The sequence below is a fragment of the Triturus cristatus genome, chromosome 3_2 (genome assembly GCF_964204655.1).
Source record: "Triturus cristatus chromosome 3_2, aTriCri1.1, whole genome shotgun sequence".
In the NCBI taxonomy this organism is placed as follows: domain Eukaryota; kingdom Metazoa; phylum Chordata; class Amphibia; order Caudata; family Salamandridae; genus Triturus; species Triturus cristatus.
The window spans coordinates 474,124,892-474,138,400 of NC_140584.1; the positions used below are offsets into that span (position 1 = coordinate 474,124,892).

The window sequence follows — 13,509 nt, forward strand, 5'->3', positions numbered from 1 at the left end:
AGTGCCTTTTGTGGTCTATACGCTGAGTCTATTCATAGAGTTAAAACAGCAGGTTTTTATGTTGCTCCATCCAGTAGACCTTACTTTTCCTCCGCAAGAGCTCTGTTCAGGATCTCCTTGAAACGTTAAACATTCTTTAATGCACCGTTTTCAGCAAACATCCTTTGGCTATAAGGATTGTGGAAAAATAGAACTCTATAACCTCAGTCCCTGTCAAACATGCTGATCATTGACCACTGGAGAATCTTGGGATCTGCACTCCTTCTACAGTGAGGAATGGGGTGTTGTCACCAATGGAAACATGTTCTTAGCTGCCAATTCTTTTGGGCTTTCTAGCTTGAATGTGGATGCACTTTTGCCTTGTTATGGAGGGTACCTTTTTTAAAGAAATTAATGCAATGTTATTGCCTTTAGACAATAGTGTAGTTTTGAGTTGTATTGTTAGGATGTGGCTAAGGAGCATGTCTTGTAAGTGACGTAGACTTATTCTACAAGCTCTGAGGCAGACTTCACTTCTTTGTATGGACTTGCTCTCATGAGTAGTATGTACAGTCAATAATCCAGTTATTCAGGATTTATTAAGCGCGACTAATCACCCGATAGGGTATCCAGGCACTAGTGGCTTATTCGAACAGCCAGGTCTTGAGGGCCATTAGGAATTCCAGAAATGAGGTGATGGTCCGGAGGTGTATGGTGAGGTTGTTCCAGGTCTTGGGTGCGATGTGGGAGAAGGAGCGTCCTCTGCTTCTGCAGATGTAGGGAGTATGGTCAAGAGAAAGGGAGGTTGAGCTTAGTCTTTTCGATGGTTGGTTGAAGTTCAGGCTGTGGTTAATGTAGGCGGGTCCTTGGTTGTGTAGAACCTTGTGTGCATGGGTCAGAAGCTTGAATTGGCATCTCTTTTGTATGTTTGTCGGGTAGGCTGTGGATGAGTCTGGCTGTGGCGTTCTGTATGGTCTTGTGTCACGGTGCGTCTTTGGTGTAGGGGTACCCACTTGAAGATCTTGCGTAGCATGTGCAGAGTGAGGAAGCAGGCGGGGGAGATGGCGTTGATCTGTGCTTTAATGGTGAGCTTGTTGTGAATGATGATTCAGAGGTCTCTGATGTGGTTGGAGGAAGTGGGTGTGGGTCCTAGGTCTAATGGCCAACATGAGTCCTTCCATTTGTTGCTGCTGTTGCCAAAGATCAGAACTTATGTCTTGTCTGTGTTCACCTACGGGCAGTTCTTCATCCAGTTGGCGACGTTTGTCATGCATCTGTGGAAGGTGGTTCTGGTGGTGGTGGGGTCGAAGGTGAGTGAGAGGATGAGTTGGGTGTCGTCTGCCAAGGAAATTATGTTGAGCCTGTGGGATGTGACTATGTTGGCCAGGTGGGTCATGTATGTGTTGAAAAGCGTGGGACTGAGGAATGAGCCCTGGTGGACACCGCAGGTGATCTCCTTGGGTTCAGAGGTGAAAGGTGGTAGGTGGGTCCTCTGGGTTCTTCCAGTGAGGAAGGACGTGATTCATCTGAGCACATCCCCTTGGATGCCGATGTGGTGGAGTCTTTCGATCGGTGTGTGGTGTGAAACTGTGTTGAAGGCTGCTAAGAGGTCGAGGAGGATCAAAGCTGCTGTTTCTCCTCAGTCGAGGAGGGTTTGGATGTCGTCGGTGGCTCCGATGAGGGCGGTTTCAGTGCTGTGATTGCTGCGGAAGCCAGATTGGGAGTCAAGTAGCTGGTTCTGCTCCAGGTGTGTCATCAGTTGTTTATTTCTTTTATTAGCATGTGTATTCCCCTACACAGAGCAGGTGGAAACTCCTTGTTGGATAGACATTTCAAATGTCCTTGCATTTTCTTGATGAATTATTAATTGGGATTGGTAGATCATTTCATATTTTAGCAAGTGTGGCAGAATTGACATTCTTTCATCTACCTTTACAGAAAGAGTCTGAAAAGAGAAGTGTCACAGTTCAGGCAGACGATCCAATTTCCTTTATGCAGCTCACTGCTAAAAATGAAATGTCCTCTAAAGAAGACCAGTTCCAGCTTAGTCTGCTCGCAGCAATGGGTACAACGCAAAGAAAAGAAGCTGCTGATCCTCTTGCATCTAAATTGAACAAGGTAAAAAAACTTATCTTTACAGTTTTTGATCTATCCTAAATTGACCCTCTAAAAATAATTTATCGTCTTTGTTAATAATTTTTTTTACTTGTTACGTCATCTACAAACTGAATTAATGTTTTACCCTTGCATATGATTGTCAGATGAGGCTTTACAATTGATATGTGTATTTTTGATTCTCATTTTATTTATTTAGGAGTTACTCGCACACCTATGAGTTCTTAATTCATTAACAAATTATTTTAAATGTTTGTGGGCAACATACATCAAACTGCGCATTTGCGATTCCTAAATTGCGATTTTTATGAAATCGTAAATTAGGAATCGCAAATGCTTATGCATGTAGGAATCGCGAAAACAATTGCGATTCCTACACAATCCTTATTTGCGACTCGCAAATTGCGATCCGCAAATAAGGAATTGCTTCCCATTCATTCCTAAGGGCTCAGAGGTCCATAGGAATCAATAGGAATTGTATGCGCTATTTGCGAGTACCATATAGGTACTCGCAAATTGCACATGCAATTTCAAGGGTGCCAAAAGGATTCCGTGATGCACCCCTGAAATTGCAATTTCAACACATGTTGAACACACACATGCCCCAAGGACATGTAGGTGTGCAATATAGAACTTTGAAAAATTCACTTTTGTACATTTTACAAAGTTCTCGCAAATTACCATCAACTTTGAATTGATGGTAATTTGCGTTTCTTAATTATGAAATCTCATTTTTTGGGGGTTGTTGCATTGCATGTAGGGAATTGCAATTTGAGATTCCCTAAATGCAATCTCAATTTAAGTAATCGCAATTTTAGTGATTACTTAAATTGCAATTTTTGCATTTGGGATGATGCATCCCAAATGCACAAATTGCGCTCGCAAAGGGGCAGATTCTGCAATGTAATCAGTTTTCTTCCATTTCTTCCTTCTTTTCATCAAAAGTTTCCAAAGCCATTTTGTCTAAGGCAGGACAGTATTTGATGATCCAGATGTATATTCTTAATTTAGATATCTGTAAATTGTGTCTTTGCTCTTTATGCTAGAAGATGCTTGGCCTCCATTTAAAGAATCGGTGACAAATTTGGCATAGCCATACATGAATTTTCATTTATTTAGTTTTTGACTTACTTGATATTGACTGTTGCCAGTTTTATAATAATTATTTTCTGTTCTCAAATAGATATTTATAAATTGAGCATTGAGGAAAACACTGTCACCATAACAACCAATGTACTCTAGGTGCATAGGCATTTTAAGATCTTCATCTTTGCTTTTGATTGTCTACTGAACATGTTATGTACATCCATTTCATTCATCTAGCTACACATGAAACCGCAGTACTATTTATGGGAGAATGCTCCTTTGCCGATGTTTTGATCTGATAGAAAAAGTACTAAATACATGTGGTCTCATCTTGGGACACTCTCCCAACTTCCAATAAGTTGCTGTTGGGAATGAAGCAAGGAATTGCAATCAGAAGCAGTAATAATGTGAATATCTCCAGTCAGATATGGATACTAAACCAAGATTATACTATTGCTGATTGTGATTTGAATAAAAATGTATTTCCTCCTGGAGTTTCTATAAATCTAAATGTACATGCTTTTTGCTTTTTCATAAATCTATAATCGCTGCCTTAATGCACCTTAAGTAGCAAATATTATTGTCAGAGATGTATGTTTAACATTGTCTACATTGATGTAACAGCTTATATACACTTTCGGAAATGTACTTGATCACTTAACCTATGAATCCACATTTTTATTTTTGGTGTGGTTAGCTGAAGGCATGTCGCTCTGTTTTGGTTAAGTCGATGTAGAAACATTTTATACTATGAACTTTTAGGGAAAACGTTTCTACCAGTGTGGTAATTTAGATATGTGTAAACATTTTGATAGGAAACAGATAACATAATGTGAGTATTTAATTTTTATTTTCTACTTCTACACACCATGTCCAAGAATACAGGTATTTTTTTAAAGTATAAATCTCAATGCATGGAAGTGAGTTGTAACATTTGAATCTTTTTTTAGGTTACCCAACTAACTGGTTTCTCAGATCCAGTCTATGCAGAAGCATATGTCCATGTAAACCAGTATGACATTGTCCTAGATGTCCTTGTTGTCAATCAGACCAGTGATACTTTGCAGAGCTGCACATTGGAACTGGCCACGTTAGGTGAGAATTATGAAAATGTGTTTAAATAATAGGAATTCTACTTTAATGTTAAATGAATTCTATGTCTGATTTCTCCCATCTGATTATTTGTTCTTAATGTCACTATTTTAGGTGTGATTTTAGAGAGTTGTTTATGTATGATACTCCGCCTGAGCTAATGCTGCTGAAAATCAATTCTGTAAGGCTCAAGTTAATTTCACCATTTTTGCTTCTGGGTCAGTGTTCCATCTCATCTGAAGGCAAGAAGCATGACTGGCTACTTTTCCTTGTCCTTTGCTTTTTCTTTTTGATTATGTTTTTTGACCAGGCAGAGATGGTGTACCGGGGAAGGAGAACCAAATGCAGGACCTTGGTGTGTAGTGCTCTGCCTCTCACTTGTATTCACAAGAGTCTCATTGATTTTTAGGTCTCGCCTATTCTATCCCGCAGGGATGGATAGACGAGATTATAGTAAGCAGTCCGAAAAGTCTACCTAGCTGCGGATCGCGTTCAGTTAATGTGCACACAATCGCGCGCAGTCAACAACTGCCACAACCACGCGCATTCTTTACAGCTTCCATTTTCTACCAGACACTTTGTGCGCGTGGGCCGCGCTCTCCCTCTGTTGCTACACGCATTCAGCTCACCAGGCTGCACACCCCCTCACTCTCCATATGGTCGCATGCCTTTTCTTTGATCTCCGCCGCGCGTTCTCACAGTCTCCTCTCTGCCCACGTGTCTCTCCCCTTCCGTGTAGTTCCGCCCCGCTTTCTCGCATTTTTTTTTTTTTTGGGCTTTGTGTGACTGACTACTTGACCTCGTGCCTATGAGTTTTGCATGCGTCTATTATATTTATTTACTTTGAATGTTTTTTTTTTTTAACCGCCCACGCGTCTCTCCTCTTCCATGTAGTTCCCCTCCGCCTTTTCTTTCTCGCATCTTTTTCTGATTTTCGGCTTTGTGCGACTGACTACTTGACCTCGTGCCTATGAGTTTTGCATGTGTCTATTATATTTATTTACTTTGAATGTTTTTTTTTAATTAACTTTACGCACCCAAACACGTTCATTGTTTCCTTTCCTTCTTACATTCTTATGCGAAAAAAAAATCACTCTCCGCAAACAGCACTTTTATCCTGTCTCGCCTCTCTGTGTTTTGCTGTCTGCCCTCGTCTTCAATAGTTTCCAGCCTCTGTGTTCTGCTTTACGCATCCAAACACGTATGCTTTTGTCTGTTTCCTGCTTACGTTCTCATGCAAAACAAACAAAAAATCACTCTCTCTACAAACAGCACTTTTATCCTTTTATTCTGTTTTGCCTCACACAATGCCCTACACACATTAGACCACACAAAATGCCACCTCACACACTGCTCTACACACATTAGACCCCCCAAACTGCCACCTCACACACTACCCTACACACATTAGTGCCCTCACACTCTGCACCCCCTCAAATAAATAGGAATACAGTTTACTTCCAAGACACTGCAGTCATTTACGTGAGCCAGTGTCAGATTGTGTATTTTTTTTCAATACTAATACAGCCTTTAAAGAAAATAGAAATACAGTTTGCTGACAAGTCACTAACCAACACTGCCCCCCCCCCTCACACAGACCACAAACACTGCCCCCCTCACACAGACCACTCACACTGCCCCCTCACACAGACCACACACACTGCCCCCTCACACAGACCACACACACTGCCCCCGTACACAGACCACACACACTGCCCCCTCACACAGACTACACACAATGCCCCCTCTCACACAAACCACACACACTGACCCCTATTCACACACTGACCCCTTGACACACTGCCCCCACATACACTGCTCTCACACATTACCCACTCACAGTACTTTAGGTCACACACACTGCAACCTTGCACTCCGCGCACACACACACAGCCTGCACCCTTACACACTCACACTGTGCCCTCATACAATTCCCCCTCACACACTCCCCTCTTACACACTGCCCCCTAGTTCGTAATGTGTCAGTAGGTGCCTTTTCTAAATTTTAACAAAAACGCAAACGTTACAGGATCAAAGCATTTCTAAAACACATCAGTAGATTTTTGCGAAAGTTAAAACTATTGGAATTGTAAATGACAAAGCTATTAATTTAGCTTTTTTCAAAACCAACACATAAATGCAAAATTTGGCATTTACAATACCAATAGCTCAAACTTTCCTAATGCGAGAACTATTGCATTGCAAATGCTTGTTATTAGTTGCATCATTTGTTGCCTTTGCCCATTTGGAGCACCTAGGAGATGTGCACAAAGTGGGGCTTTTTATCTGTCCTTTACCCAACCACCTCCAAGTGCCACAGCCTTGGGCCATATGGCTTCTTGTCTCCTCTTTCAGGGAAAGAAGTTCAGACCTCGCTCATTGTAGGAAGCTGCCTCTCTATATAGTGCACCAAAATGAGGTACACTATAAAGAGAGTCCAGGCGACCCTTACTGGTTTACAGGGGTTATTATCATAATCCAAAATGCTCTCTTTTGTGGTAGTGTGGGTGAGCAGTTTAGGTTTATCGGAGGATTGTATCTGAAAGAGACACGTTAGTGATAGATTCCTTACTTTAGAATATCCCCAGGCGTCAGACTGGATCCGGAAAGTTTGCGCTAGCCGAAACCCCTGCGCGTCAGTAGGTGGCGTCGTGCAGCTCCGTCCGTCGCTGGCGTCCTATGCGCCGAGATGACGTCGCGGACATTACTTGGGCGCCACCCATGCGCACTGACGTCAGTTCTGTTCTTTCTTTTTCCGCGCCAGTAAGCGCAGATCCGGTTAGAGCACGTACCTTAGTCACTTATTGACTAGCTTTTTGAGACTTTTTGTCTCCTGTAAGTTGTCTACTTTGGTGCCATAGGGATGCCTCATTTTCAGTCTTGAGGGGCTTGCCGTCACAATATGTCGGTGGTGGACTCCCACGACGTCTGTCTCTACTGCCTGGAGCGCGACCACGACTCCCGGGCCTGTATGGACTGCTTGGCCATGGCCCCGAAGGCCTTGAGGGAGCGGTGCCGGAAGCTGTTTGAGGTCCGGCATTCATCCCCGCGCTGTTCACAGTCCAGGGGCTGCTCCAGAGAATGCTCGCGGGACCGCCATCATCGCTCCTCGGGCTCCAAGTCTTCACCCTCGGATTCGAGTATGAGACGACACAAAAAGAAGTCGAAGAAGCGCTGTCGCTCTCCGATGTCCCCCCGTCGATACCCGGATGCGGACGAGGGGGACAGAGGCTCTGCCCCTGCGGCTCCTTTGGAGCCGGGGAGTCCCGCAGCCTACCGTCGGCGACTCCTGCAGAGGTGCAAGAATTTCTTGCTACCATGGACTGCCTGTTTAGGCCCCGGGCTCCCGCCGGCACGCCTTTTGGCCCCGCGGCCCTGTGTCCGAATTCTGTCGGGCCGTCGGCGGCTCTGGCCCCGGTGCCACAGGATCCTGCACCGCTGGCTCCGGCCACGGCGCCACAAGGTCCCGCACTGTTGGCTCTGGCCCCAGCGCCGCCCTCGGCTGCGCCTCTGGCGCCGCAGTGGATAACAGTTGTTCCACCCCTGCCCAGGTTCTCGGACACTTTTGTCCCTACCTGGGATCCGCATTGGGACACGGCGCCGGTTTGGCCCCGTCTGGCGCCGTTTGCTCCCTTTCCTGTCCCTGCTGCCGCAGACTGTCTGACATACGTCGGAGGGGGAGGATGACTGGGAGGGGTCTGAGGACCCTCTTGCTTGTCAGTGTGCCTCCGAGCAGGACTGGGCAGACGAGTTAGATGCGGCGGGCGGCCTTGATCTCTCCTCTCTTCCGCCCACCATGGAGGAGGGCGCTTCGTACACGATGGTGCTCTGTCGGGCCGCGAAGGTCCTCCACCGCTTCAGACAGCGTCCACTTCGTCAGAGCCCCTACTGCCATTTAACAACGCCCTCACTGACGTCTTACTGGGCACTTGGTCGCGGCCTACCACAGGGACCCCGGTGGATAAGAATGTCGACAGGCGTCATCGCCCGGCGCCGGATGACCCTGCCATTCTGACCACTCATCCTACGCCAGAGAGCCTGGTCATCCAGTCTTTGACGTCCCAGAGTGCCTTTCCCACGGCTACGCCGGATAAAGACTCTAAGAAGCTGGAGCAGGTCGGCAAAAGGTTGTTCTCTTCGGCCAGCTTAAGGCTGCGGTCGGTGAATACCGCATGCCTCTTGGGCAGCTATTCCCAAGCGTTGTGGGATGCCGTTACACAGGTGTTGCCTCGGTGTCCTGAGGCGGCCCAAGCCGTACTGTCTCAGGCTGTTGCCGAGGGTAAAGATGCAGCTAAGTTCGCCATTCGGTGTGGTTTGGACACCGCGGACTCACTAGGTAGAGCTATTTCTACGACTGTGGCGCTTCGTCGCCACGCCTGGTTGAGATCTACTGGGTTGTTGCCAGATGTGTAAAGCTCACTCATGGACATGCCCTTTGATGGCACCCGCCTGTTTGGCGATAAGGCCGTTTTAAGGACTCGTGCGCTACGGCCAAGTCCTTAGGTCTTTCCACGAAAAGCCCAGCCACTCCTGGGTTTCGTTCCTTTCGTTGCCATGGCAGGGGCGCCCAGGCACGTTCCTTCAGCAAGCCTGTGCAGAACCAGCCTCAGCGCGGACGCGGCTTCTGCAGGGGCGGGTCTGGGAATCAGCATGGGGGTCAGTCCACCTCTGCCCCCGCTGCTTCGACCGCCAAACCTTCCTAATCCGAGCTTTGTGGAGCACCCCACGCCGGTGGGAGGCAGGATCCGCCGTCACCTCCCCCACTGGCACGCTATTACATTGGACAAGTGGGTGTTGCAGATCATCCGCAAGGGTTACACCCTTCCCTTTTAGTCCACCCCTCCAGCCATGCCACCGCATGTCGGGGGAACACTTGGCAACCCTCCAGCAGGAGGTTACGACTCTCTTGGCCAAGGGGGCCATCGAGTGCGTTCCTGGTCCGGAAGTAGGGAGTGGTTGTTATTCCCACTACTTTCTGGTCCCCAAGAAGGACAAGCGGGGCCTGCGTCCCATCTTGGACCTCCGGAACGTCAATCACTCCCTGCGGAAGGAGAAGTTCAAAATGCTGACTCTGGCTCAGGTCTTGGCTGCCCTCGACCCTGGAGACTGGATGGTAGCGTTGGACTTGCAGGACACATATTTTCACATCCCCGTCCTGCTGGCCCACCGGTGTTACCTGCGGTTCACGGTAGGCCCAGAGCATTTTCAGTTTGCCGTGCTCCCCTTCGGCCTTACCAGCGCCCCTCGGGTGTTCACAAAAGTGATGGCGGTGGTCGCAGCTCATCTGCGCAGGTCAGGGGTGTCCGTCTTCCCCTACCTCGACGACTGGTTGTTGAAGGGGGGCTCGCCCCAGGCAGTCATCTCCCACCTTCAAACTACGGCCGACCTCCTGCATTTGCTGGGGTTCTCCATCAACGTGCTCCCCTTCATCGGAGAGGTTCTGGATTCGACGCGGTTTCGGGTTTATCCTCCCGAGCAGCAAGTCCGGGATATTCAGGCTATGATCCCGATCTTTCAGCCTCTGGATCCTGGGCCTGATGGCCTCCTGCATCCTGCTTGTGCAACATGGCAGATGGCATATGCGGGCTCTGCAGTGGGACCTGAAGTTGCACGTGGCACAGCATCAGGGCAACCTGTCCGATCATGTCCAGATCTCGGAGGGCACTGCACGACAATTGCAGTGGTAGCTCACGAATCGCGATTGGGTCAATGGCAGATCCTTCTCCCTTCCCCAACCGGAGCACACAGTGGTAACGGATGCGTCCCTCCTGGGATGGGGAGGCCACTTGGGAGAGGCGGAGATCAGAGGCCTCTGGTCTCCAGCGGAGTCCCGGCTCCATATCAACTTTTTGGAGCTTCGGGCGATCCGCCTTGCACTGAAGGCATTCCTTCCCTTATGTCCGGGGAAGTGTGGTGCAGGTGTTCACGGACAACACCACCGCCATGTGATATTGCAACAAACAGGGCGGGGTGGCGTCGTGGACCATATCTTAGGAGGCTCTGCGCCTCTGGATGTGGCTGGAACATCAAGGCATTACCTTGGTGGCTCAACACCTGGCAGGTTCTCTGAACGCCAGGGCGGACGAACTCAGCCATCGGTGCATGATGGATCATGAATGGCGTCTTCACTCGAAAGTGGCGCGAGGTCTCTTTCAGCAGTGGGGAGAGCCTTGGTTAGATCTATTCACCACCGAAGAGAACGCGCAATGTCATTGGTCCTGCGCGTTGGCATTTCCGAGGCAGCACTCACTCGGCGTCTATCCGTCGTGAGTGGAGTTGGGGTCTGTTGTACGCCTTTCCGCCTATACCACTTCTGCCCAGAGTGCTGAAGAAGATTCGGTGCGACCAGGCCCAAGTAACCCTTGTGGCTCCGGATTGGGCGCGAAGATACTGGTATCCCGAGCTACTCAGCATGGCGATCGATCCCCCGATCCGTCTGCCTCTTTGGGAGGATCTTCTGTCGCAGCAGCAGGGGACGGTCCTCCACCGAACCTGTCCAGCCTCCGCCTCCATGCGTGGAGATTGAGTGGCGACAGTTGACAGCTTTCAATCTTCCTCCTGAAGTCTGTGATGTCACTCTGGCTGCCAGGCGTCCCTCCACTAAGACGGTATATGCCTGCCGGTGGAAGAAGTTTGTGGCATGGTGCACAGCAAAGTCTGTAGATCCCCTTTCTGCCCCTCTTTCTGAGGTCCTTCTGTTCCCACTATCCTTGGCCCAGCAGGGTTCTGCACTGGGCACTATCAAAGGTTATCTTTCGGCCATCTCCACTTTTCTACGGCTTCCAGATCAGCCTTCGCTCTTACCAGTTTCCTGAAAGGCATTAAGCACACGTTTCCTCCCATGCCTTTCATAATGCCTCAATGGGACTTAAATCTTGTCTTGACCTATCTGATGTGTGCTCCCTTTGAGCCCCTTAATACCTGTCCTTTACGTCTTCTCACTCTCAAGACTGCTTTCCTGGTAGCTATCACCTCTGCCAGAAGAGTGAGTGAGCTCCAGGCTCTTTCTTCTAAACCTCCCATCCTTTCTGTTCATCCGGACAAGGTGGTTTTAAGGACCCATCCTTCTTTTTTGCCAAAGGTGGTCACGCGCTTCCATCGGGCAGACCATCACTTTGCCCACCTTCTTTCCGACTCCGCATCCTTACAAAGAAGAAGAGAGGCTCCACCGTTTGGAACCAAAACGTGCGCTCTCGTTCTATCTGCAGCACACACAGCAGTTCCGGGTGGATGACCAGCTCTTTGTTGGCTACGTGGGCGCCAAAAAAGGTCGGGCCGTCCACAAACAAACCATCCCTCGGTGGGTCGTTCTGTGCATCAAAGCATGTTACTCGTTGGCCAAGAAGGAGCCTCCTGTGGGGCTGCATGCCCATTCTCCCAGCGCAACGGCAGCCACTACTGCCTTGGGACACGGCGTTCCCTTGCAGGATATTTGTCAGGCAGCTATGTGGGCCTCGCTGCACATGTTTACCAAGCATTACTGCCTTGACAGTCAAGTCCGGAGAGACGGCTTCTTTGTTCTCCGTGACTTTCTGGTGTAATCTATTCGCAGACCCACCACCGGTGTTGGTATTGCTGGGGTATCTATTATAAGGTAAGGAATCTATCACTAACGTGTCTCTTTCAGATGCACAAGTTACTACTTGTGTAACAATATATCTGTAAGAGACATTAGTTAGTAATAGATTCCTTACCGCCCCACCCATCCTCCCCGTTCTGCGTACTGATTCTAGGGTTAAGGTCATCCCTTTCAGGGCCCTAGTTTACTGGCACCAGTGGTCAGTTTCTTGCATGGCTCTGCGTTCCTGGCGCGGAAAATCTTGTACAGAACTGATGTCAGCGTGCATGAGTGGCGCCTACGTGTCTCTGTGACGTCATCTCGGCGCATACGACGCCAGCGACGGACGCGGAGCCCCACGACGCCACCTACTGACGTGCAGGGGTACTGCTAGCGAAAACGTTCCGGATCCAGTCTGACGCCTGGGGATATTCTAAGATAGGGAATCTATCAGTAACTAATGTCTCTTACAGATATATTGTTACACAAGTAGTAACTTGTGCATTAAGCATTTATTGTACTCACAGATTCAGTAATAGAGACACTCGCTCAATAAAGAAATCTGACATCAATTTATAAAAATAACACCGATTTTTTTTTTTTTTTTTATGGATTTAGACACCTAGATCATAGGAATCAAGTAAGTACTTTACGAGATAGTGTATAGTATCTTTAAAGCAGTAATGTTCTCATACGGAGATAAACATATACTTCATACGTCACTTGTTAATGACTTACAGGGTTGTTCTTCTGGACTTAAGGGGCAAGATTCAAGGCAGCACCAACAGGTCACCTCAGCTGGCTCTGGGGTGTCTTGGGTGCAGAGGCGCTTTTTGGCTTCGGGTGGCCCGTTTAAGTCAATGGGAAACGGTCCTGTTGAAAAGAGGCTGCAGGCGACAACTGAGGGAACCAGTCGTGCCAAACCCAAGCATGCGCTCCGCTCTCGAGGGTCTCAGGACCACGTTGGTACTGTTACTCCCTCGGACTCGGGCTGTCAGGTGTGGGTGCAGTGGTGCTCAGAGGCATCAGGTCGCAGTCGGTCAGAGGTGCACTCTGTGTCTTGGTGACCTGGTGAAGAGGGGACACAGGGAAGCAGGCCACTCTCAGGGCTGGCCTGGTGGATTCTGATGTCCCTTGATGGTAGGACGTGCTTCATGCTGTTGGAGTCAGGACTGGATCACCAACAAGCCTTTGTTTCTGCACCTGCTTGGGGTCCCAGGGTATTTATGCTGGGCAGCTCCTGGGGGTGCTGGTGTCGCCATACTTGGCAAGGAGACGGGTCTGACCTGGCGGAGCTCGAAGACCTTTCTCCTGTCGTGCTGCTCCTTCGGGGAGCCCAATGGCTAGCAACATGGTGAACCAACAGATGCTTTGCGGTGCCTGCAGATGCAGGGGAGCAGCTCCTCCACTCCAAGGGAAATCTTTCCCGGTTGTTCAGGTGCTGGGTTATCCTCCAAGGGTTTTGGGGAGGATGTCCATCCCTTGGCAAGTCGGTCCCAGCAATAGTCGAAGTGCAAGCAGTCTGACAGGGTTTTGTGCCAATCTTTGGTGTAACATCTTTAGTTCTCGCACTTGTCAGTCTTTCTTTCTTCCTCGGTTCCCAATATTCTAATCTGACTTCCTGGTGTCAGGAGCCACCTAAATCCTCAATGTATTGGCTTTAAGGGGAGTGAAGAGTA

At 48.6% G+C, this 13,509-nt stretch overlaps 1 protein-coding gene across 1 annotated transcript in view; it reads left to right on the plus strand.

The window, feature by feature from the left end:
- Positions 1–13,509, plus strand: part of COPB1 (coat protein complex I subunit beta 1) — a 250,477-nt gene that overhangs the window by 188,622 nt on the left and 48,346 nt on the right. Inside the window, exons 16-17 of the mRNA XM_085648117.1 lie at positions 1,918–2,097; positions 4,131–4,275. Of these exons, the coding sequence (XP_085504243.1) occupies positions 1,918–2,097; positions 4,131–4,275 (325 nt within the window). The remainder of the gene's footprint in view (positions 1–1,917; positions 2,098–4,130; positions 4,276–13,509) is intronic.